The 27,378-nt window shown below is 37.1% G+C and overlaps 2 protein-coding genes across 3 annotated transcripts in view; one reads left to right on the top strand and one right to left on the bottom strand.

Annotated features, from left to right (window-relative positions):
* The first annotated feature begins 1,339 nt into the window (after positions 1 to 1,339).
* C4H3orf70 (chromosome 4 C3orf70 homolog) lies at positions 1,340 to 19,788 on the top strand. Its single transcript, XM_026701363.2, has 2 exons — positions 1,340 to 1,964; positions 16,569 to 19,788. The coding sequence occupies exons 1-2, from the start codon at positions 1,757 to 1,759 to the stop codon at positions 17,123 to 17,125; spliced, it is 765 nt and encodes a 254-aa protein (XP_026557148.1). The 5' UTR covers positions 1,340 to 1,756; the 3' UTR covers positions 17,126 to 19,788.
* Positions 19,789 to 23,337: 3,549 nt separating this feature from the next.
* Positions 23,338 to 27,378, bottom strand: part of VPS8 (VPS8 subunit of CORVET complex) — an 84,819-nt gene continuing 80,778 nt past the window's right edge. For both annotated transcript variants that reach the window (XM_026701359.2, XM_026701361.2), the window contains exons 45-46: positions 25,477 to 25,557; positions 23,338 to 24,401 (exon numbers count right to left, since the gene is read on the bottom strand). In XM_026701359.2, coding sequence (XP_026557144.1) covers positions 24,252 to 24,401; positions 25,477 to 25,557 — 231 coding nt within the window. In that variant the 3' untranslated portion in view covers positions 23,338 to 24,251. The remainder of the gene's footprint in view (positions 24,402 to 25,476; positions 25,558 to 27,378) is intronic.

Below are 27,378 nucleotides of genomic sequence, written 5' to 3'. Positions count from 1 at the left end.
GCTCACAGAATCATTCAGTGATCTATCTATCTGCCATCGGCTAGCTCAGTCTCTCAAATTTGCTGTGAGTCTGCACTGAATAATAGAACCTTCAGTCCTAAGGGAGGTTCGGCTGTGCTTAAAAGCAGAGCTGGAGATCTAAAGACTAGCTAGAAAGCAAGAAATCCAACCATTTCCTGCTTCCTAGCTAATCTAAATCTCCCGGCACAGCAGAACAGCTGTGTCAGAAAAAGGAAAAATAGCAATTTACCAGACAAGTTTGCCAGATAAGGAGTGGGCGGGGAGGGTTCCTGCAGGCCATGTGGGCTATGCAGCCTTGTGTTTCTGTGCAGCCTGGATTAATTGCTTTTGGGGGGGGTGGGGGTGCTCTGGGGGTGAGATTTCTCTGTGGCCCACCAAAATTTTCTCACAGCCGACCAGTGGGCTGTGGCCCACCAATTGGCGACCACTGGACTAGAAGACCTCCCAGATCCCTTTCAGCACCAGGATTACCATAAGTGTGTAATATGAATTCTTTTAATCTCTCATCTGCAGTCTATGTAAATTAAATTAAAGCATGTAAAATTATGTTTACTTTTATTGTTTTATCTTGTCTGTTAGTCATTAATGAAAACCAATTTAGCTAAAGAAAGATAGCTATGAAAAGCTTCATGGTACAGAAATGGTTTCTACACAAAACATCTGGAGCAAGCGAGCATCATCTCACCAGTGAAGTCTGATGCTTAAGTGCTGGTGAATCAGGTCATAGAGCATAATATACTAAGGGAGGTTTATGTAATGGCATTTATCTATTTCCATAACCTCTGGATTTCTGCTCCAGTGCACTCCATGCCACCAGTTCAAAGAGGAAGACTTATCAACTGGCCAAATAGAAATGGTTTTATTCCTAAACACTAATGGCACATTTATGAAATCTATTTTTTTTTAGAAGAAAACCATGCAAATATATTATTTATCCTTATTTCTTGCAAGGCTACAGGAAGGTATTTACATCCAGGTATTTGGTCCAGACACCGAGGTGGGGAGATGGATGCAAATTGGAAAGGGGGAGGTGGGGAAGCAAACATTGGACGGCAGCTCTGTGCCCGGCGGGTGTATTAAAAGAGAAACAACTGGTCACAATATATTAAAATCCCGAAGGATCCATCTAGGCCTGGGGTTACGTGAATAGTGGGCGATGCCTACGGTTTCCAAGAGGGGTCCGCGTGAATTTGGGAGCGAGGCGCCCTAGTGACCCTTCGCTGGAGAGGAAAGTCCCCCCCCCCCCGGTCCTTTGACTGGCTGCGATCTGTCCCTCCTTTCGCCTCGCCCACAGGCGCCGTCTGTAAGCGCTCTCTCCAGACGGACGGAGGGAGGGCGGGGAACGCCGACCGGTTTTAATCTCCCGGGGAGGATTCCGCAGCTCTCCTCATCCTCCCCCAACCTTCCTCCTCCCGCCGCTCACGAGCAGCACTTCAGCGGAGTCCCCACGGCTGACTTCCCCTCCCTCGTTTTCCCCGCCCCGTCGCTAGCTGGAGGGGGCGGGCTGGGGCCGGGGCAGGGGCTGAGGCGGAGCTGGGCGGCTGGCCAAGGTGGCTCCAGGCGGGGCCGGGCTAGCCCGTGGCGTTTGTTTCCCCTGGCAAGAAGAAGCGCTGCTTCTCGACCCGCTGCGCTTTGTGTGCGCACAAGCGGGAGTGACTCGGCGACAAGGCGTGAGCTCAGAGCGGGCTGCAAGTAAGAGGAAGGCGGCGGCGGCGGCGGCGGCAGCGGCACCACTATGAGCGGGGTTGGGGCGGCGGCCAGCGTCGCTGCCGCTTCTCTTCTGGTCGGGAAAAGCGAGAAACTGGACGAGGCTCAAGCGCTGGCCCGCAGCTGCGCTGGAAGACCCGACTTTCAGCCTTGCGATGGGCTGTCGCTGTGCGCCACACACAGTCACGGCCGCTGCTTCCGTCTGCACTGGTGCTGCCATCTGGGCTGGTGCCATTGTGAGTACCGAGGGCGAGGGGGCTGGGATGGGCGCGGCGGATGGGATGGGAGAAAGCAAACCGGGAGAAGGAGGGATTTGGCGGGTCCCCGCAAGCTGCTGTGCCCTGCAAGATGTTCCGCGCTGTTGTAGGGAACCCCTGAGCTGAAAGCTGCAAGATCCGTGGCGAGGCGGCGGGCGGAGATGTGTGGAGCCTTGGGAAAAGGGAGAGCTCGGCTAATCCCCTCGGTAGTCCTGAGGGGGAGAACCGAAACCCTTTGGTGGGCTTCGGATTGGGGCTTTTCCTCACACCGCTTCGAGGGGAAGCTGGGCTCTTGCCTGCTTTCTGTCCCCGTCGTCTCGAAGCCCTGATGCCCGGAGGGAAGATTTGACGAGGGATCCGTCGTGACAGATAGCACAGTGGCCTCAGGAGCCCAGATGGGTTTTTGTGTTCTCCCGGGAAAGAGCCTTCTCCTGAGGGCTTTGGACGAAGACAAGCTAAGGAAGGAGTGGACTGAATCTGCGGTGTGTTGGGGTTGGGTGGGTGGGGAGGTAGGTAGGTAGGTAAAACGTCTAAGTGTAGCGGGGGGGCTCAGCGCCGATCGCACCAATCGCGCGGCGCGATCGGCTGAGTGCTGCGGGCATCCCGGGGCCCCGATCGTCGCGCAGCGTCGTAGCGGGGAAGACGCACCCGCTACTTAAGGAATACATTCCTCCTCTTCACCATTTACCTTTTCGCTAGATCTTGATGGGGAGGCAATGAAAGGTAGCAAACCACTTAGTTAAGCCACCCATAGCTATCAGAAGCAGCTTAACTTTTTTTTTTTTACACTATACTATAACTGCTGAAGTCATAAATTCCTGTATTAGACAAGTAGAGTCCTCCTTCAGCACTAAGGGCCGTAAAAGGGCTTTTCCCCATTCAATTCTTTTCTTTATTTAGAGAACATATGCGGCCCTCCTGATGTAGCTCCAATCAGTATTAATCAACGTTGAGGGATGATGGGAATTGCAGCACTCTAAACCTTGAGCCAATTGTTGTAGTTTGCATAGAATAATGTAAATAATAGTAAGGGAAGCTTGATGTTGGATTATAAGAAAAAGGCCATTCACATCTCTTCTGTGGCTGCATATGTAATTTGATATATAGCTTGAAGAATTGGTCTGAGATTGTCATAGAATGGTTTTATGCTTAATACTAGCTCTCTAGTTTTCAAGTTACTGCTTTCCCTGATTCCCTTAGTTTGAATGTAGATAAAGAATGTTGTTGGCTCATCTTTTCTTTGTGTCGAGATTAAATTTTCTAATTGGCTGATAGCTCCTTAATGGTTTATGATCATCTAGACTAGAGTAAAAGATGGGACACCAAGGGGGGGGGGGAGTTACAAAATGTAAACATATAACTTATTCCCCACCTTTACCTGCAGGGGAAATGGCAATAAACAGAAGCAATGTTATCTGTCTGGAGCTAGTCACAAACCAAATGTCAGCAGCTTGCTGTAGCCACTTCATTGCCCAGAGCCAGAAAACTGGAAGTCGGAGCATGGGGCTTGTTGCAGCAGATAAATAGCACTTTATGTTTTCTCTGTAAGGATGCCATTGTTCTCATTCAAAGTTCCAAAGGTTTTCTCCCCATTCATAGGCACAGCATCATCTGCTAGACTCAAATTCTAGGACTTGTGCAAATTATAATAATGTACACATTATTTTGTTTTCTGTTTTTTAAAGTATTTTTCATTTGTAAATTAGAAGTTATTTTGCCTCTGTCTGAAAGCTGCCTATCTCAAAAGAAAGTATACAATTATCAGTTAATTGCACCTGTCCAAATCTGAATTTCTACTTGTTTTGGTGTTCTTATGTTTTCATCAGTTTTTCTTTTCTAGTAGTGCATCGATATGCTAGCAAATGGCAATAAAACATACAATTCTTCTGAGATGATGAGTAAGGGCAGGATGAAATTTGACATCTTCCCTGTGTCTTGATTGCAGAAGTATCCTATTGATTACTATTCTTGAATTATATGTTATCTTCCTTTCTGGTACTATGTTCAGCATTAAACTCTGAGCAGACCAGTTTTCTTCAAAGAATGAATTATGTAATCCATAGTAGTGTTCACTTGATTGCTCAAGATAATGTTTTTATTTGCAGGCTATCAAGCAATCAAACTTACCTGAATTTGCTGCTTTAATGCTTCTGATCAAAGGGCTGAGTTTATTTGCTCCACTTTCAAGAACTTATAGTCACAGCAGGATGGGCATCTTCTAAAATCCAAATTGTGTTCCTGTAAGGCAAGGCTGTGTGAAAGCATTCAATACAAGGGATCCCATATATGACTGGATTTAGAATTTCTGCACAGGCCTCCTGCATCTACTCACTAAGAACATCTCAGGTTTTCTTTTACCATATATATCCAAGTGGAATTCACAACAAAAATTATGTCAGATTTGGCTTTTTGCTTTTGGTAGTACTATACTCCAATGAGACCAACTGATTATGTGCCATTAAATTAGGGTTGATTTTTATCAAAAACAGAGAGAGGCAAAATGGTATCTATAGTGGTCCAGATTATGCCCCTCTCATTTCTTGGAAGAGCTAGAAAATAGGCCTGCCCCAAACACAAGCACAATTACCAGGAATTGTAAAGACTTTGAACTAAATGAAGCAATAATGTTATTCAATTTTGAATTGGAACATGTTCTCTTATTTCTGGGATAGATTCCATGTGTCTGTTCACATATTTTTGTAAGGACGGAGCCTTGAGAGAGGGTTTGCCAGTGAAGAGGCAAAAATAGATGTATAGAATGATATGTCCTGTTTTGCATCCCTCCCTGGGGAAGAAACAGGGCTTAAGCACAGCTGTAACTATAGGTCAAAAACAGCAAGGAATGCAAATGTCTTCTTACAGGGTTATACAAAGGCAACACTTTCTAGGAACTTCAGGGGAAAATGAAAGATAATAATATTCAATTAAAACTTTGGGTTTGGTTGGTTGGGTTTTGTTTTTAATCTTATATGTGAAGAAGGTTCCCTTAGGAGATGAAAATGTTCAGAAATCCAAGGAAGACTTTGAAGTACCACAAAGTCTTCCTTAGATTTCTGATTCTTCTTTTAACCTCTTGAGAAAAACAGATGCAAATAGTTATAAAATCTTCTCATGGGTTTAGCACGTAAACACAGTCCCCTCAGGAATATTGCATAATTAAATATATTTTTAGTCAAGAAATTATTTACAATTTCCAGATGTGGGTAATAGATAATCAGAATATATGTATGTATTTATTCAATTACAATTAATTTTTCTGCTTGGAGTTAATTGGGTATTAGTTTTGGAAAGTTTTCAAGGGATAGCAAAGGAACATTTTTACTTTACTTTTTTTTGGGGGGGGGGGGAATGGGGGGGGACAAAGCTATGCCTGACTAATTTTACAATTTTAATATATATTGCCTTTAGGGCTCCATAAAATTTTTCAGGTCTTTTTTTAGAAAATTGCATGTTAGTTTCATATTATATGGCCTCAGCATGCCTATAGCCTGGCAATATAATCCATCTGGACCCATGGTATGCTGAGCAGAGAGATATTTGCTATCAACTAAGAGGTGATTTGGGACCAATTTCATATTATTTGAAATGATCTCTCAATTTTAATTTATTATAATTAGAAATGTAATTGAAACCAAACTAGAATTAGAACTTTTTAATATTTGAATAAATCATAGAACAGAAGTTGATGGTTGGAGTTAAACTGAAAGACAGATGGAAATAAAGCTTTTATCTCATTTTGCTAATTAATCTCCCAGGTATTATAAGTGTGCTTTATAAACATGAAGATGCTATACTGTAATCCTACTATTTATGTGCAGCATTTCTGACATGGTGATGTTTTCTGATTTTTTTGGTATGGAACATTTCTTATACGGAAATCCTATGTTGTAAATATTTGTTTAAAATACTTTTTGATTGCCTATCTTGTAATGGCTCACGACAATAATAAAAACCAAACACAATAAAAACACCCAATGCACCTGATTTACAGTCTGTAGCCCATGAAACAATATAGGTAGTTAATCTAAAAGCTCAAACTTACTACTGAGTTGTAGCAGAGTAGGAAATGTGTAACTCTCTAGCATTTCGCAGCATCCTTAATCTTGAAGGGCTGCTGGGGGGTGCTGTTTATGAAGGTTTGGAAGACCAGTGATTACCGTTCTTGGATTATGAGGTTTATGCTAGGAATACACTTTAGGATATTTCTGATATATTTTTGGTCTCCAGAATCTGAGATAACCAATAATCTTTGCATGTTTTAGAATGGCCCCAAATGTTTGCAGGCTTGTATTTTATTTTATTTTTTGCCTTGTAGTACTACAATTCACTGGATGTAATGGGTTTCCCATAATGAATGTTCTCTATTGCAGAGGGCACTTCGACACTTTTTGATTTTGTTACAGTATTACATATATTTTTTTTATCTCTTAGAGTGGCCTTTATTCTCCAAATGTGTCAGATTATATTTTCTGTGTATTTTTCAGTGATATTTTCCTTATAGAAGTTCTATCTATTATAGCAAGTTAGGAAAGATTGCCCCCAAAATATGTTATGCTTCATTCTGTTCGGATCTACTCAGTTCTGTTATAGTATTTAGGCTATTAGAAATAGCTGTGTAAGGTAATTTTTGAAATATTAATAATCACCTGACAATTTTGAAACACATCTTTGTCTGTGTATTGCACTTTTTCAATTCATGCTATTAAAGAAAGAAAGCTCTTATTTGAGCAAATTTTAGAACATAATTTGTCTAACAGTTATTTAAAAGAGCAAATAATTCTTATTTCAGCTACCAAAAATCTTTTTCTGCTGAGAATTTCCAACCAGTGCAAGGTATTTCTAACTGGTAGATTCTTAATTTATATGTGTTATTAAAATCTGATTTGGTATGTTAGATTGATATCCCACCCTTTTTCTTGAAGGGCATAGCATACCCTCCCCTACTTTTCCCTCACAAAAACTACCCTGTGAGATAGACTAAGTGGTGAGGGAGTGGCTTGTTCAAAGACAAACAACCACTATACCACACTAGCTCTCATAAAAGTATATTTTTGGTTGAAACAATGAAAAATGCAATTAATTGCATTAATAAGGTAACATAGATATGTTACCTTATTAATGCAATGCAGAAATATTTTTGGCAATAGTTTGATAATATTTTGGAAGGTAATTCATAGCAATGTTTCCATCCAATAATTTACACACTCGACTAATAATAATATTGTAAATTCATTAAGCTATTCCATGATATTGCTGAGCAGATTCTTGAACGTATATAGTAGTTATAAATTGGAAGCAAGTTGAATGTGGAAACTTTTGGGAATTAATTAGAATTTAACTGATCGAGTGAATATCTTTTTCACAGCTCACACCTGCTTATGCTATTCTGTACTTCCGTTTACATTTATGATGAAGGAAAAGGAAGTGGGGTTGTACAAGTGGCAAGTATGAACAGATGTGGAACAAAATCAAGGATTAAAATCAAACCTCCATTTCATTTTTCCATAGAGGAGGATTAATTTTACATAATGCATTGATTTTTACTTTAGAGTTTGATAATAGGTTTTTCTCCAAGTAAGAACCAGGGTTTTTTTTTTTGGTAAATGAACACAATGGTATGCAAAAAACTAATACATTTCCTGTACTAACTTTTTCAAATATCTTTTATCAATCCATTAGTAAAAAGCAGCCTTTTAACATATTCAACTTTATGCAACTCAAGAATTTCATATTAGACATTACTTTGTTTAATTGTAAAACAAATACAATTATACAATCATGTATAGCTGTTATTTTGTTAAGGCATTTGTTTTTTTTCTCTCTCTCTCTCATCTATCCATGCATATATACAGTACATGTACAGGCATGCGCACACACACACACACCGATAAACATATACACACAGAGAGACACTTTAATATATTTCTAAGTTTGGGGGATGTTATTATGATTTTATAATCATACTAAGGTTACCATTAAAGAACCTACTTTGCAAAGATATTTAGCAACTGTGAATTCAGAAAGCATTTTTCACATGTATAAAATTGAGTTCAGGAAATATTTTAAAGGCTATCTGGTCTGTTTCAAGAATGAATGCATTTTAAGACTTGCAGGGAACATTCTCACCACACATCAGTTCATTATTCACTTGATGGTATTCACTTCTGCTACCTGGATTGAAATGCTTGTATTAAAAAAATGCAGTGATTCTTCATTCAATGTATAATATAATGGCTCAATGGTATTTTCCTTAAACCCTTCCCTTCTACTAGTTAATGAGCCTCAGTATTACAAAATGGCATATTAATTACTTTTTCACTCTACTATTATTTGAAAATATGTTTATTTTGATACACTGAAAAATTACATTCAGATAAACACTTCTGAAATATATGTAAATATTTTCTTATTAAATTATCCATTTTTTGGTGAATATTTTGAACAGATTGAGGTCATGGTAAAACCCTGTTAGCATTTAGCAGAACCAGTCATGACATGAAACTATTAACATGACTAAAGAAAATAAAACAATAGAAATGTGAATTAATATAATGTCTTTAATTTTTACTTCAGAATCTCACTTGTGATCATCTAACATTTTAGTTTGGATTTAATTTTATGTGTCTGTTGCTGAGACAATAAAGATGTCTGCAAGGATTCTTAAGATTCTTCACATATCCATGATTTCTCAAATGTAGACAAATGTATAAGATCTTATTTTACAAGTTACATATTAAAACACTTTACCTTTACCACAAAGATGGCAATATCAAATGATGCAAAATAAAAAGGTTGTAATACTTATCATCCTTCTGTACCGGTAATACTAACTGGCCATGGTAACAGAACAGATGGATTTTTTGATTGAATAAACAAGGAAATTCTTTTCACACTTATGTTGCACTTAGGCAGCCTCTTGCCCTACTTTTTCATAAATGTTGCATTTTTGCTATTCAGATTCATAGCTCTAGAAACCATAATGTGGAATAAGAAATCACAACCCTGCTACTTTACTCAAATGCATCTGAAGATTCCTCAAAGATATTGTAAGGTAATGTATGGATAGTTAAAATGTATGGTATTGGAATATATTAATTTAGGGTATGTATATATTTATATCTTGGATTTACTTTTATTGAGAGATAATCTGATTAATAATTATTATTATTATAAAAGACAAGCATTTCATTTTTGTCAATTAATGCTCAAATTATTGGGTTTCAGCATACTGATATCTGGCCCTGTGCTGTTGTGTGACCTCATCCAGCACACCCATGTATGTAGCCTGGCAAAGCAGGTCTCAGTTGACTTTATTCTGAAAAGATATGTTAAAAATTGCACTGTAAGTGGAATCATTATATTAAACTTCATAGATTTATATAGCAATCCTGCTATATTCAATTGGACTTGTCTCTTAATAACTAAGGTAACAGTTTACATCTATGATCATGTCCATATAATTAAAATATTGTTAAGGAAAAGGTATGCTTTTGTTCTGTATGTGACATGTGTATGAGAGCAAACAAGCATCATTTTATAAGAGATATGCTACACTTCGAAGGATGTTTTCATGGGACCTTATGTTTGGGGCGAAATCAGTTTTATCTCCAATTTCTTCAGTATTGCATACATGAAAATGAAATATTAGAGACTTTTTAAATGAATATGTTAAAGGGAATAACTATTGATGTAATTTTAAGAGTCCTGCCCTAACCATATCATACAGACCCCACTGATACAGAAAATTGTCTATTTTCTAGGATTTGTATAGGTAATCAGTGCATGTACCTACAGTAATACAATTTAAGGCCACAGGTAGTATGGGCTTAGAGTGAGGGATTTGGTCATACAAAGTGGGTACTGGGGGGGGGGGGGGGGGGGGGCCGGGGGGGGGGGGGGGGGGGGGGGGGGGGGGGGGGGGGCCGGGGGGCCGGCGGCGGGCCGGGCCGGGGGGTGCCGGGGGGGCGGGGGGCCGGGGGGGGGTTGGGGGGGTGTGGGGTGTGGGTGGTTCTCGGGGGGGGGTTGGGTTTTTTTGTTTGGGGAACGGGGACCCGTGGGCCCCCCCCCCCCCCCCCCCGCGTCTCCCCTCCCCCCCCCCCCCCCCCCCCCCCCCCCCCCCCCCTCCCCCTCCCCCTCCCCCCTCTCTTCCCTCTTTTTTTTTTGTTTGTTTTTTTTTTTTTTGTTCCCCCCCGGGGGGGCGGGGCCCCCCCCCCCCCGGGTCTGCTTCCCCCCCCGGGGGTTTTTCCTTTCTTTCTCCCCCTTCGCCTTTTCCCTTTCCTTTCCTCCCTTTCTCTTTTTTTTTCCTCTCTTTCTTTTTTTTTTTTTTTTTTCTTTCTTTTCCTCCCCTCCTGCGGGGCTCTATAATATAAAGGGAGATAATCTATATTGATTTCACCTATATATCGGGTATCTTTTTTAAAAAACTGTATTAAATCAAAGTTAAGTCCATCTTTTTTTTTCTGCTTCAAACTATGCCATTAATTTTACCTGTTTTGTTTACAAGGGATTATGGTAATGTAAAAATTTCACCGGAGACTATATAGAGCTTTAGGGCCTCAAAAGTTAGTTGATAACTGCAAACATTTCAAGGAGAACTAGAGTGGTCCAAGAAGGTAATTATAGAAATGAGCTGTTATGCTTTCCCCTCTTGCTTTGATGGGCAATAGAACTTTATAGGAAGTTCACATATTCTGAAACTGGATCTCAGAAGACAGCAGGGAGCTGAGTGTGCTAAATGCTTGAAATCCAATAGCATTAAAAGTTCGCCATAATTATTAATGGGAAACTGGAATTTATCAACTAATGCTGTGAAGCTTCAGTTGATTAACTCAGCCTACATCATATATTTATGGTGACTCTTTCTAAGGAAACTAGACCTCTTGTGAACCCTTGAATCCCTAAAAGGTCTCACTATTCAGAAATGGAGTCCATGTGCAAAACAATACAATTTCTCAATTTTCACATTCCCACAAGCCCCCTCCCCTTTCCTCCCTGTTTGCTGTCTATCTTCAATCCAAAAAGTAAAGGGTCTCCTTTGGAGACATAAAATTATCCACCGTTTTCCAATTCAGGCTTGTACACTTTAGTGTTCAAAAGTGTTATCTGCAATATTATGGAAATTGCTCTGGGCACAAACAGTAATTCGCATTTTCTTTGGGTTATTTTCTAACTTTTTCCCGGTGGGTCTAGAGGGGCAATATTGAAGTGCTTTCTCCACACAGAAAAACAAAACATCTGTTTATGGAGAAGGAAGCAGAGCTGCATTTATCATGTTTGTGTTGGAAAACAATATTTTCATTGCAGGGCAGAAGTGGGAGGAGAACACTGTTCTATAAGGAACCATAATCTAATCGATCCTTTTAAACATCATAGAATCTCAGAGTTTTCATCTATGAAAAATATTCCGTCCCGTTTATGCCAAATTACAAAAGACTTGTGGAAGGTAGGATATGTTTCAGGGAAAAAGTTGTTTTTAGGAAAAAAGCATACTCTTCCAAATTGCATTTATTTTCCAATTACTTGTAAATATTTGCCCATTTTTAAATAATCAGATAGTAGTAATTAACTTCTGCTTATCTATCTAGTTATTGGAGGGGTTTATAAACAAACCCAGATTTTCCCAAGCCGTAGCCATATGTCTGCTATTCTTAGAGTTACTTTTAAATCAGTATGTTCTCAGTGTCATCTTCCGCTGTCAGATCAGAAAACATACCCTTAGTTTCTATTAAATTCTACAATATCAGAATGAGCATGCATTTATATTGGGTCATTATCAAAATGTATTCTACCAGCTGCCCTCGGTCATCAGAATATCCCACTGACAACTAGACAACAAGGTCTTCTTGATGGTGAACCCCTGCATTTGGACGTCTTTCTATTTTCCAGTGATTCTTGCCTGGTAGCCGCTTCGTTATCCTGCCACCAGACAAGAATAGTTTTATTTTGTTTTTCTAGGTACCTGCACTAAGCTACATTTTTTGTTTTATATATATTACAGTTTTTAACGTCTGTTTTTCCATATCACATGTTTGTCAAATGTTCCCTAAAAGCAAAGGGTAGCATTTTCAGTTATAAACAAAAAGAAGGAACTGTGATCGTGTAGAATGCACTTTTACCAATCTGAAATAAAATGTGTAGTGCCATCTGTTGGATGGTACACAGATAGTCAATTGTCATCTTTCTCTTATCATGAAAGAATAAAGATAATTGTCATTTATGTGGACAATTTATATCAGTGTTTGTCAAACTGGGCAACTTTTAAGTTGTGTAGACTTTTGTGCCCAGAATTCCCTAGCCGGTATGCTCCATTATTTGTGTAGGCTTAATGATTATACAGGTGCTTCCTCACAAGATTTTTATTACACAAATACTCTATGTTTTTCACAAAAATTAACAGTGGTTCAGGCAAAGTTGTTTTCCATCTGTAACCCTCCCAGTTTTCCCCCTGCTTCTTCCATCAGTTTTCTTTTCAGAAAATCCATTAAAAGGAGAATAATAAAATACCCACACAATTCTTTTTATTGATAGGAGCTTTTCTACTGAAAATTTAAAAAGTACCGTGCAAAATTACAGTTATTTTAAATAATTATAAAATTGGAGCCTTCTATTGAACTGTGGGGTGAAACAATTTCAGTGCCATTCCAACAAAATGTGCATAAACGGACTGTTATTGTGCCCTGTCAGCAGGAAATCCTGCCTGTGTTATGGATACAACTGAATGAAAAAAGGGACGTGGAAGAAAAGGAAGTGAAAGAAATTTGGGATAAAAGCAGAAGGACAACAGGAAGAGAAACTATGACTCTTGTATGAAAACCTGTTAAAAGATTACCCAACAGAATGAATGGAAATATGAAAAAAAATGTTAAAGTTTAAGTTTAATGTTTAAGTTTAAGAGAAATACATTGTGTATTCTATGTAGAGAGAACTGCAGAGTAGAAAGACTAGTAGTGGTATTCTAGTAGTTAAGGCACTAGGTAAGAAATGAAGAAAATATGAGTTCTAATTCTACCTTAGGCATGGAAGTCAACAAGGTGACTTTGGACCAGTTGTTCTGTCTCAGGCCATGAGAGAGTGAGGCTCAGTGACACTTGGTTTTGATCCAGGAAAAGGGAAAAATAAAACCTGAACTTGTGGCAAAATGCTAGGAAGAAAAAGAAAGAATAGCTACAAAGAACACACAGTAGTCAAAGAGAGCAAGGACTGTTAAAACTGAATGATGCATATAAAATACAGTACAGCATTTTTGATGAAAAAAAAACTTTTGGAAGTGGATGAAAGAACTAAATACTTCAGCAGAGGGACTAGAGTTAAAATGTAAAAAAAATATTATGAAACTGAAGTGAGGATATGCCTGCTGGGAGTATGTTAGACATGGAAACAGGATTAAAAAAGAGTAGAACTAAAAAGAATGATGCAAATGTGTTAGTGTATCCAAGAAGTAAAATATTGAAAAAGAAGCCATACACAATTAATTTTAAGACTACAAGCATAGCTGTTGTAATTGAAGAAAAGTTGACATATGGATGTGGTTTGCTTATAACTGTGTATCTTGTTTAATATGTGTGTCAAGATTATTTATATTTGATGATTGAGGAATGTGATTACTGCTCTGAGAGATTGGGGAGAGCATGAGTGAATATAAAAAGCTCAGGAACAGGAGGTTCAATTTATTAAGTGTGTCTGGGAAGATGTTGAGCAGAATTATGATTCTGTCCAATTTTTATGTAGACGTATGTTTTTTGTATGTTAGGAGAAACCAAAAAAATGAACCCAGTAAGAATATGTTATTAAGCAGTGTGTGTTAAATCAAATCATATAAAATAAAATAATAATTTCTGAATGTGGTTTGAAGATATAAAAGTGAGGGACCAATGCAAAATAAATGCAATGAGTTCATTTAATTATTTAGATAGAATGAATGACAACCAAACCCTAAAACAAATTAATGAAAGAAGACCAAATGGTTTCAGAGGAAGAGGAATATAATGAAAGTTATGTTGGGATGAAGTTGATAACATATTCAAGGAGAAGTGAAGAAATTTAAATGAATTGATGTTTGGACATCCTGGAAAAAGGGATGCTTTGTAAGGATAGGAAGGTATAGAGAAATGTTGACACAATTTTGTTAATATTAATAAATTTATTTTGTTGATTGGGGAAAAGTTATTATTTACATTTATTGGTGACTGATAGCCACTTACAGACTTTCTGGATAAAATTAGAAAAATGATTTTGGGATTTAGGTTTTTGATGATTAGGACAGATTATAAAAATAATAGTACAGGTTTGATGTAACCTTATAGAGTGAGTTCTATTTATAATTGCTTATGAAAACCCTCAGAAGCCGCTTCTTTGCATCTTATTCTTTCTTTCATTTCTAATTTGAACTTTTTTCTTGCACTTTTTGCTTTCTCTTTGCTTTTTTCCTCTTTACTTTATATTGCTTGTTTCAGTCTTTACCTTTTTATTTAAACATTTTAATAAAATTATATTAAAAAGGTGAAGATATAGAGAAATATAGCAATCGTTTGTGTAAATTACATTGTTATTTTTTCCCTTTCTTTTTATTGTATCACCCTTTATTATTTTATTTTAAAATACTACTACTTTATACTTTTCTGTGCTTTACATAATGTTGCTTGCACTGGCATTACTTCCTTCTAGGTATTGAACGTTTTTTTTAGAACATATAATAAGAAGGGCTACATACATAAGCAGAAGTATGTGATTCTATTGAAAAGAAACAAAAATCAGCAATAACTCTATCTACTACTACTGCCTCTGCGGAGTTTATCATTCTTGCTACCAGATTCTGGAAGTTATCACTCCTACTCTCCATTTATTTTTCATGTTTCTACTCCAACTGTAATCCAGAGATTCTCAGCTGCTTATACAGATTGTAAAACTCAAGTAAACATTCATGGTGTAATAATATACATAGACACAATAAAACTATACTGTCAAAACATAAAGCTACAAACAGTACAAACAGAAAGTAAAAATGGTATGATCAAATTAGGAGAAGACCAACTCTGCCTTTTAAAGTTTCTGAAACATCAACAAGGAGGGGGCTACTCTGAATATAACCAGGAGGCTGTTCCATAGGGTCAAAGTACCATGGAAAAGCAGTACCTTTTCACTGCAATAGCGAACACTGCCCAAAAATGTGGGAACAATAACAGTGTTCCTCCCTTTGCTTTAATTGTTCAGACAATATTGGTTGGAGGTGGTGATGCTGCAAATATCCAGGCACTGAGTCTTAAAGGGATGTATAAGTTAATACCAGTACTTTAAATTGTACCTGCAAACCAATTAACAACCAATGAAAGATCTGCAAAATCAATATTATATGTTCCTGACAATGCCAGAAAGCATGTGAGACCATTTTGGACCAATTGTAATTTCTAACTAGTTTTTAAGGATAGAGCCAAATATAACATGTTACAGAAGCCCAGCTAGGTAATAATAAGAGCATGAGTTACTGTAGGTAAACACTTCTACCTCAGGTAGAGTTGCAAGTTGCAACTCACGCACTACCAAACATGGGCATAGTCCTCTTTGGCCACAGTTTCTACGTAGCTGCTGTTCCAGCAGGGGCTGGGAGGCCAGAAGGAGCTCCAGGTTATGAATCTGCTCCCCTGGTAGGCATTACTTGCTAGTCAAGGAGCAACTCTGGTGGTGACAGAGAACCCTGAAATATCAACAGAAAATTATTTGTTCCCAGTTCTTTCTGTGTTCACTGTACAGTCAGCCAGGTATTTAGATTGTATTGAGCCCTTCCCAAGGACCAGGAATAGGCAGATTTTGCTTGATGGCATTAAAGGTATATGTTCAGGATGTTCAGTTCCGAGTAAAGCTGCCTTTTGCAATTGATGGTGATTTTGTCAATTGATGAACGCATTAAGTGGTGTTCCTGATGTTTTGGGATTGCATCTGAGGTGCCTGTTACAATTAGTATATTTGCTTTGTTGCCACAGGCATCCTATTTGCAGGTGTTTGTATTCTATGATTTTCTCCAGTTCTTTCTCTTTTATTCTGCAAATCCTCCCAGAATGTAAGCTGTTCCAAGAAAAGCTGCCTTTTGCAACTGATTGATGGTTCTTTTTTATTTCAATATCCTTTTCCTTGATCATGCTTTTATACGGTATAGTCAATGCAATCCTATTTTCCTCTTACTTGGCTTAATTATCAGAATACCAGTGGCTTTCACGGCTTTAAAATCTCTTCATTTCCTGTCTTAAAATGTCTTGTTAACAACTGCAGTCACAACCACCACTGGTGGCATAAAGAAAAAAAAAACACTGACAAAAGGCTTAGTTGTATAACAATTTGTCTAAAATGAAAGAATGTCAGGGGGGCCGGCGGAAGGGGGAATCTACTATTTTATAGAATATTTATTTTCTTGACTGAGAGGAAACAAATGATAAGTGTGTGGAAAAAAGCTAAGGAGCTGCCAGCCAGATGCCTTCAGGAGGCCTATAAGCTTGTTTCGGCATCTGGCATTCAATAGCACTTTTTTCATGATCTAATTAATTTCTATAAAGTAAATTTTAATTGTAATAATTCTTTTCATATCTTTTTCAGGTAAATATGTTTATCAGCCTATGACTCCAGTAGAACAACTTCCAAGTACTGAAATACCTATTCGGCCTCGAGGAACCATAAACACTATTCAGATAGCTGTCTCCCTCACAGAACACTTTTTGAAGTTTGCACCTGTCTTCCAAGCTCCATTACCACCAGACTCCCCACGGTTTTGCACAATTTCAGACCTCTTTATTGACAATTACCGTGTGAAATGCATCAATGGGAAGATGTGTTATGTGCAGAGGCAACCTCCTGCTCTCTCCTATAAGTTGAAGCCCCAGGAGGTCCCCACACGCAATGCCTTAATTTTGAGAGAGAATAACACACCAAAAATAGATCATTGCTCATCCCCTTCCAGTTCTGAGGATTCTGGGATCAATGCTGTTGGGGCTCATTATGTAGAGTCATGTGATGAAGACACAGAAGAAGGAGCAGAGCTAAGTTCAGAAGAGGATTATAGTCCAGACAGTAGCTGGGAGCCAGATGAGTGTCCCCTTCTATCACCTTCACAGTGTGAACTAGAAGTAATTGAAACCATAGAAACCACAGTGTGAAATTTGGAGCTGGGAGCTAGTTAGGCATATTAAAATAACACTGGTTTTCTAACATTTATACTGGCATTTTTGACAGGTCCTTTTTTGCAGTGTACTTGATATCCCTCAAGGAACACAGTGACAATATTTAGCCATCTGTGAATTAATTCCTTGATACTCATTCTATCAATGAATGACCAGGAACCTTGCTGTATAGCTCAAAAGATACCAGAATTGACATCTTTAGTTACAGACTAACCCTCATCATCATGAACAACAGCTAAATTGCAATGGCCAGATTATCCTGTAAATGAATGATTTTCAGACTTTGGTCTCTAGTTACTTTAGCAAAACCTGGATACCAGCACGATACAAACACACACTTTTCCCCAAGAAGGACATTTGTGTGTTTACAGGCATTCTCTTATTATCAATCAGTTCAATTTTATTATGGTCATAGACTGCATAACTGTTACTATATTATGTATGGTAGTCTAGAAATTAAGAGTATCAGTGGCTTACACCACATCCTACAATCTTTTCAGGTAACCTGTGGTCTATACATACCACTGATTAAGAACCCTCTTTGAAAGTCATCATCTACTCTGAAATAAGCAATTGGTTGAGGATTTCTCATTTGGAATAAGGATTTAGCCTTTTGTGCATTTGCTGAGTATCAATAGGAGGTTAGCCATACCTTTGATGAGCAGAGCTAAATCCATAAGCAAATATTCTTTATCTATGTGTATTATTTTACGTAGGAGACAAGAAGCCATGGCTCTCCCCACTAGCTCAGATGTTAGGTATATCTTTCAAAATGACCTGTATACACTAACCTCTTTTGCCAGCTACAGAGTAACTCAGGAGATTGCCAGCATAAGCACAATACTCAGCCAATATAACTGAAACTGTTTCTATAATAAGAACACGTCAGAGAGGCTTGAATTAAAATCCTTCAAGGGATACATTATTACACTGCCAACTGACCGTTATATATCATTCCACTGATATATAATCTGGCTTTAAATATTTAAATTATTTTCTGTATTAAAACAGAGAACAAGCTGGATTTTATCATAGAAACAAAGCATATATGAAAGAGCTGCTCATCTGCAATAGGTTATACAGAGATTGCAATTTCAGTGTATATTCTCATAATGAAAATTAGGATTATTTTTTAGATCAGCCAAATATAGCCTGGCTTGGTATTTACCCATCGTAGGACAACAACAACAACAAAAAAGCAGGAAAGGGAAAAGGGGGGGGAGGGGGAGGTTAAGCCTTCTGCTCCCAGCAAAGGGCAGCCATAAACTTGTGAAGTTTAGGAAAACCAGGAAAACTAATCAGGATATGTTGCAGTATCTGTTTTAGAGAGATTAACACAGCCTTTTTTGCTATGGATATATTCAATCAATGCACTTCCAAGCTAAGAACAATTGTAAATGGTATATGAACTGACTTAAGAAAGTATTTCAGTATAGACCTAGGGCAATACAATTTAATAGTTCCATTTATTAATCTGTACATTTGATGACTCGGGATTTACATTTAGTACTGGGTCTATTCTATTATCTGTTTAAAAATTATCCACTTGTGCACAGTAGGTTTGAGTGTAGCTAAGTGAAAAGAAGGTGTCATGGTAGTTTTAGCCTCTGACATGCAGTATTTTGATTTAAAGAAACAATCTGAAAAAAAGTAGCTGATTATTTTCTTCTAGCTTTGCTTAATCATTGTTTATGTTATTCAGTATAAAATAGTGAAAAGTGTACAGTGGAAAGAGATCTTTATATCCCTGATGTATTTGTGCCTCCATTTTAAGTTTACACAATATGGTTATCCTATCAGAAGAGCCCTGCTAATCAGTTTAAGGATTATGGCCCTTTGAGCTGTAAATGTGCATTTCCCCCCCAATATTTTAAAGTAAGAATTTCAAATACACTTAAATAGTCATGTACCAGTGGATGAAAATGTTTTACCTCCTAACATTTTTGCATTCGCCTTTGTGATACATAACTACTTTTTTTTCCTATAACACCAGGGCATCTATTAATAAATACAGCCCTGTTTTATAATGGTTTAATTAACTCAATTTCCATTAAGTTTAGCTAAGAACGGGAACATATAAATATGTACAGTTGTAACTCTCAGTATTAGATTATCTTATGCTGTGTTGTTGAATGCTGCTCTTTATATACAATCCTGACACATAACTAATAACTGATTTTTATACATACACTCAGACATAGGCACTTTTAGAAAAATATTTAGATTGCAGTGTATTATGAATGATAAAATTAATATGTACTTTAAAGTATACAAATATTACCTTAAGAAGTAAAAAAAAACCTATTTATTCTGATAAGTGATACTAAAATGTATTTCTAGTCCCCATTCCCCCCCAAAAGAAAGAAGAAACACAGCTTTAGCTATCATAAGAGCTAAATACTGTCTTAGTAGTTCTGAAAAATTACAGCATTCTTCTAATTTTTAAAGAGAACGTTGTTTCACTATAGAAGTGTTATCTCGGGATTCTTAAAGATTTTCTCAGGTGATGTTAAGAATTCTTATGGATTTTATAGAAGAAACTGCATAAAATACAATTATATACTCAAATTATTTGGAACTGGAGATTTAAAATATAGCTTGTTTGGCTGTGTTAGTTTGTGACTGACTATCTTGTGTTTTTTTTTTTAAAAAAGACGGAAGAACTGGGAATTTTTGGGAATCCCAGAGCTGACTACAGAGGAATTGGAAATTACATTTGAGAGCAGAAACAGGGCAGGTTTTGAGGGAACACTTTTAGTTACATTTATTATACTGAAGAATTGTGATATTTTTTGCAGGGCAGAAGGCACAATGATCTAATTGGGCTAAGATTAGATGAATGTATTCTGAACTGAGAAATGAGAGTTGGAGAAAATCAGTACAGACTTACATGAGGTATTCTTGATCAGACTATTAAGGAGCAATAGCTGCACACAATATCAATCTCTTAAAATTACTCTGTTTCAAAATCTTAAGCACAACAGTCAAAGTTGTCTTGTTCCTGGCTTCTCTGGAGATTTCCTCAGTGGAAGCCATGCAGGATTGGGTTGGCTGATTCAGCAAGTAAATACTGTGTCTCAAACTACTCTCAAGAGCACATCATTGTTTCATGTAAACTTCTCACAAAATAATAAATGTGAAGATTGTTTTTGCACAACCATAGAGTAAAGTGGATTTCTTCTCCACAGTTTTGTGGCACTACAAATGTTCATGTCTTAATGTGAAACGGTGTGTTTGATGTTATCTTTCATCATATGTGAATGTGCATTGATATGTAAAGTAAGTTGAATTGGACATAGCATAGCAACCATCACTTGAGAAACAAGAGTTGTGTTACAGGTTCAGTTACCCCTCTGTTTCATTAATACCATAGTCTATAAAGTTGTTCTATAAATTTTTGAAAGGAAAATTTTTCATTAGTAATTATTTGAGTTCTCATACAGGTAACTCTAGAACCACTTTGCCTTTCCTCTAATATCTACCAGACATTTTGTACTTCTACCACATATTATTTACTTCCAAAATAGATGAACAAAAATGCATAAAGATTTCTGTTCTCTCTAGAGACTTAAGAGTCTAATAATAAATTTAAAAATCATATACAAAAACTATATATATTTGAGCAGGATCATCTGGAAGGTTTAAACGAGAGTTTGAGGAACATTTATATGTTCTAGAAATATTTGCCAGGTCTTTCATCAGCTTTATATATAGTGTAGCAATTCAGAAGGATAATGTACACTGAATATGAATGACCTCTTGCAACTGGATGAATAAAATAGTGGCATAAAGTTGATTTTACTTGAAGCTTCTTATAATCATAAATAGATGGCACTACCAACTACATTTTTTGTATTTAATCAAAATTCACATCCATGGTCTAAACAAGGCCTAAAAGCTTTAAGAAATGTTAAATATTTCTTTGCTACAATCCCAAAGGATAATAGTTGTAGATTAACAGCCTTCTATTGCTACCGATATTTATTTTTATAAAATTTTTCAGGGTTCAACTTTTATAGAAGGTTCAATGTATTGGAAGTTTTAATTTATTTGCCAAATATGGAAAGTCACTAATCCAAACCCATAATTAATAAAGACCCTGAGAATATTGAGAATAGAATCTTTTCTTTCTGCTACTCACATTATTTAAAATGAAACAAGGCAGGTGAGTTCCTTCACTGAATCTTCACTTTGGATAAAGATTAATATTAATATTTGCCTTGAAATATTCCTGTTTTTATTCACCAAAAAGTTTGTTTGTTTAATTCAGTTTGTATACTGCCCAACTCTCATTAAATCTGGGTGCTCTGGAGATGTAAAGCTGAAATAATCTCTTTTTCATGAACACTTTGCAAGATTTTGATTTCTTAGGGATACTAACAAATCACTTAACCTATTTAAAAACTGTTTTAGAGAATAGCAAGACAAAATGTAAGAAACTGTCTGGGCCACAAACATTAAATGGCAACACAATTTCTGAATCACATCCTCGATGTAGGACTCAGATTATTCTTCATATAAAATCAAAATTATTATGGTGTTTCAGTATGTATAGAATAGTACTAGTATACACTAGTACATAGCATAAAATTGAAACTGCAAATGGCCTCAAAGCTTATTACATTGAAGATCAGTGTGAATTATAGTTGGAGAAAGATCCTCATCCCATTGTGAGAGGTACATATAAAATAAAAGGAACTAGTAATATATTCACAACTATTTTCTACTGTTGGATCTCAAACTTTTGTTTAATATAAACATTGTGTAGAAGCTTCTTGGGAGGTCTAAAGGCAGAACATGAGCATATTAATTCTCACTGTTGTTTCTCAACAACTTAAATATTAGAAATATACTGTTTCTGATCTCAGAGAAAACATGTGCCCATCAAGTAGCACTGATAACTCTATTCTGTTAATTATTATGACTAATCATCTACTTTAAAAGCCATCATCTTATCTCGTGGCAGAAAATTCCATAGTTAAACTATATGATTAAGGGTTTCCTTTTGTGTCTTCTGAATATTTTATCATTCTACTCATTAAGAATGTTTAGTGGAAAAGGGAGGGGGAAAATCTTTTCAAACTATATTTATCAAAACGCCAGCATTCATTTCTTTCATCTAAAGAACTGCTCACACTCCTGGTTGATCTTTTTTAGAACTTTTCTAGCTGATTATGCTTTGTAAAATACAGCAAGCAGAATTTTTTTAAACAATATTTTGTGTTTGGCATATCATACTTTTTCTTTTGTTATTGATAACTCCAGTAATTATGTTCTTTTCTTTTTGGTTTCTGATTGTAAATAAAATAAAAACAATGTTCAAAACATGGATATGACAGGGTTTTTTTTCATTAAAATAGCAACTAATGAAAATTTTGACCATTTATCTGTGCATGTGAAAATGAAAAAGTAAAGGTTTTAAGTGTCTTCAGAGACCTTTCCTTCTTTTATATAAGCTAAATATGAAAAGCAGCCACTTCTCTTTGCCACGGTTATTAAGCAAATCAGTGCAGTTAAGTGAACTGTGTGATCATTAAGCGAACTCAATAGAATTTTCTCTATTGATCTTTTTGTCACAAATGGCAATCAATGACCCCAGGGCTCTGCAGCCATTGTAAATAGGTGTCTGTTGCCAAGCACCCAAATTTTGATCACAAGTGTGGGGATGCTGCAACAGTTCTAAGTGCAAAAGATCAGTTGCAGGTTGTTGTTTTTCAGTGTCATTGTACTTTCAAACTATTGCTAAATGAATGGTTGTAAGTCAAGGACTTTCTGCATTCTGAATTACCTCTCTTTTGTGACCTTCTGACAAGCAAAGTCAATGGGGAATCCAGATTCACTTAACAATGTTACACACTTAACAACCACAATGATTTGCTTAACAACTGTGGCAAGAAAAGTCATAAAATGAGGCAAACTTGCTTAACAAATGGTTCACTTAGCCTCATAAATTTTGGGCTCACTTATGGTCCTAACTCAAGGACTACCTGTATTGGCTTAGTACATACTTAGTACATAAATTCATAATTTTTGATAGTCTAACTGTAAAAAAACATATTAACTTGTTAAGGTAATATGGAAGTGGACAGTAACAGATATGATACTTTTGGTGATTTATAGAAAAATATGTGCAAATATGAGGTAACAATTTTCTGACAAAATAAATTCAGCCATGAAATAGTCTAATATAAGTGTAATTCTGGTTTTTATATATCTTTTAATTTATACTTGCTCCTGTCTATACAAATGGTAAGTAATGGAAAGACAAAAGGTTATTAAATATCATTTACAGGAATCAGAAACATTCATTTTCAAAAATATATTCCTGCACTAGATTGTTTTTTTTCCTGTGGCAAAGATAAGGAGGAGAAATAACAACATGATAATCCTTTAGTGAATTCATAAAAATAAATGGGTAAGGTTCAGGAAACTGGCAATATATAATGGAAGAAGATATCTTTTCCATGCAACTTGGCAGCAAGAGAGCAGCCATCATAAATGAGTAATGTGCTTGTTTCTTTTGGTACACTGGAAACAGTTAAGCTCTCCGTGGAAAAGCTGGCACTCATGAAAGTACTCAGAATATACACAAATTGACATCAAATATCTAGTTGGCTGAGTGGTATATTCTAATGTGTTTCATTAACAGATTTTTCTCATTTATGATGTTAGCATGTTAAATTTCCAAGGCAGAGCATCTGTCACAGCAACATTTCTTGAGTTGCAACTGGAGCAGCTAACAGATTTTCAGAAGCAACTGAGAGCATTAGAGAAAGCAATCTCATAAACGTTCTGGCAGTTCTGTCTTGCATTGTAGCCTTTATAACCAATAACCAATGTAAAGTTCCATTCTTTACTCTGAGTTTAAATGAAAAAAGTATAGGATTCATAGAGCAGTTTATAGCTTTCAGCAAAATCCATTGGACATAAGGACTAGAATATTTGACAATGATGTTCTGTTTTGTTAAGGATCAAAACAGGTAGTTCTCACAAAGATTGCATTGTTGCAGTTAGTCATAAAATACATACTGCTACCTTTTCCTTTGGATCCACCAGCAAACATTTGCAGTATTTCCCCCCCACAATGCTTGATACCCAAGGATTAGTCTTCTAGAAGAGGAGGAGGATTGAGATGAAGCTGAAAAGTCTCATTTTGGAAGACACTATTTAGGGCAGAATCCCCCTGGGAGACTTGGACAAAACCATGTTTTTCACCACCATGATCTCGAGACAATTCAGTCAAAAGTGCCAACTACAAAATAAAAGAAATATTTTTCTTACCAACTGTGTTAAAACATTCTTGGCTATATCACAACAAACATGCACGTAAATTACACATATGTAGGAAAACAATCCTAGTAGAAGTCAGACATGAACTTGTGGAAAAGACAAAAAAATAGCTTTGACTATATCTATTAGGATATAAATATATATTTATATTGGTTAATAATTTAGTATTGTGGCATTTCATGATGATTGTTCTGAAAACAAAGAGTGTTTAAAGAATAAAAATGTAAATATGGTATATACTTCAGGAGAGTATGAACTATTTCTGAAGGAAACTTTAGACATTTCTACCAATCAGTGTCTGTCTGATGCAAAACAATTGAATGTTTTATTTAAAATATTATTGTGCATCAAAAGGCATGAAAGAAAACAATCAAAATGGGTCAAGATGCTGGAAAAATCTTCATCTGAGAAAATGTAGTTTATCTAGGGCTGTTTAGCTTGAAAAAATAGTTAAATGAATTATGGCAAAGTTGAAAAAAAATCAAGCAATGTATAAGAAAATAAAGACAGATAAATTTTTCATCTGCTCTGACAGAGCTGTATACTCTTCAATGGCAGTTGCTACTGAAAATAAGCAGGACAAAGCAATTGCACTTACTGCACTTCCTACTTATGGGTGTCAAATAAACATTTAATTAGTCACAATAAGATTTAGTACCTGATAGGACATTGATTTCTTTCAGTGTGTTTTAAATGCCCATGCCTTGTTTATTTTCCATCCAAGACAAATACAACGATAGCAATTATCTTTATGATAGCAATAGCATTTAGACTTATATACACTTCACAGTGTTTTACAGCCCTCTCTAAGCAGTTTACCCCCCAAAATCTGGGTCCTCATTTTACTGACTTCAGAAGGCAGAGTCAATCTTGAGCTATTTAGAATCGAACTTCTGGTATGAGCAGTGAGTTAGCCTGCAGTACTCTATTCAAACCATTGTGCAATTATGGCTCTGATATTTCAGATATATAATGTCTGAAAGCACATCAGAGTTTGATCCAGTTTGTATTAAAAAGAAAATACAAAATTACATTACCCTTGATGTTCCACGATATAGACGACAGAGCTGGTCAAAAGCTTGAGCTTGCTGTGGATCCAACAGACACTCTGTACTAGTCTAAAAAAAATAAACACCATCAACTTAAATAACAGAGTAGCAAGGGACATCTGCACTTCTGAGCCCAATATCTGCTCAATGCAAGAATCCAAATAAAGTATCCCACAGCATCCAAACCTTGCTTGAACCCATCCATCGTCAAATTGCTCTTAAGGTTAGGAAGTTTTATTTTCTAATATTCAACTGGAAACTTTTCTACAAACTTTTATGTATTTTTTGTGTTATACCTTTTGGAATAATGAGAAACACCAAGTTCAGATGGGTAGACCAAAAAATTTAACAAAAAACTGGCATACTTTTATAACCAAATTCAAACAATATGACATAATTCCTTAAAGGTCTGAAAATGAATAATGCTGTAAAGAGCCAAGGATTATGCCAAACTCTTTATGACAAATTTCTAAACCTGTATTCTTTACAATAAACAAATGTTAACTATCAATGTAATTTCTCCTATGGAATTTCAGTTACATTAGGACTTTGTCAGGTTTCTATAAGTCAAAGAATTATAAAATTTAATTACAGGAAGGAAGGAAGGAAGGAAGGAAGGAAGGAGGGAAGGAAAAAAAGGAAAAATAATCCAATATATAAAAATCAACACCATGGGTAAATGTTATGTCTCCTCTTGGAGATTCAAACAAACAAACACAAAGCAGCCGTTTCACAATCAACTCAAACTGAAGGAAAATAACAAGATAACGACTGGCAGAAACTGTTAGAACTCCCCTTCAAAATTCAAACAAACAGAGATCTCTTTGCAGTAACGTCCTCATTCAAAATAGTCATTTTGTTTCTGGCAAAAGGCACCAGCTCAGCTGTGTCCTTTTATACCCATTAAGGCAACGTGCTAATTAACTGGCTTGCCCTTCAGATTAACATTTCCTGGTTCTGACGTCAATCCACGATCTAACAGTCATCAGATTCAAAACTCCTAACAGGACCGATCCTTCCAATCACAACACTATCCCCCACCGCAGGGCCCTTCCCCCGAGTCTGATGATTAACTTGACGATGTTTCGTTGACAACCCCACTCTGTCTCCCACAGCCAATGGAGGCGTCGCTCGTTCCAATTGTCTCAGGTGGTCTACACATTGGAGACTTGGAAAAGAAATACCATTCTGCGACCAAGCCACCAACGGATTGTGCAATCGCAACCAGGACATTCCGAGCACCAAAGGGAGATGAAGGTTTGAGGTGATATAAAAACTTATCGCCTCCTCATGATCCCCAATGATCATACGCATTGGTTGGGTGGCGAAACGAATGGGCCCAGACTTGAGCTCACGCCCATCCACGGTTTCCACCTTAATGGGTGGATGTACAGCAACCAATGGGATCCCATAGTGCGTAGCAAAAGCTCGGTCCATAAAGCTGGTTGTAGCCCCTGAGTCCACCAACGCAACAGCGGAATTCCCTCCTTCTGTGACTGTAGAAAAATTGAGTGTCCAAAAGTAAATGCCGAGGAGGGCCAGGATTTACTTCAGCAATTTGAGGTGGGGATGTGAAATGTGTCCGACCTAGGGTTTCCTTGAGGTCAGGTCTACCCTGTTTTCCTGACGAGCCAAGAGTGGTTTCAGGTACGGATCTGCGGGTCCCTCTCCGTTTGCAGGAACTAACAAAATGTCCCAGACCCCCGCAATAAAGGCACAAGCCTTCCTGGAACCTTCTCGCACGTTCTCGCACCGTTAAATGAGGGCGGAGTGCGCCTAACTCCATTGGCTCCTCAACATTAACCGTGGGTTGGAAAACTCTCGGTGGCATGGGTTGTGCACGAGAAAACGAAGATGGTTCCATACCGAGCCGTTTGCGTCCACGTTGCT

This window comes from Pseudonaja textilis, chromosome 4 (assembly GCF_049901715.1).
Source record: "Pseudonaja textilis isolate UNSWEBS1 chromosome 4, rPseTex1.2, whole genome shotgun sequence".
Lineage (NCBI taxonomy): Eukaryota > Metazoa > Chordata > Lepidosauria > Squamata > Elapidae > Pseudonaja > Pseudonaja textilis.
The sequence above is the reverse complement of the archived record's forward strand: the minus strand, read 5'-3'. Positions and strand labels throughout refer to the sequence as shown.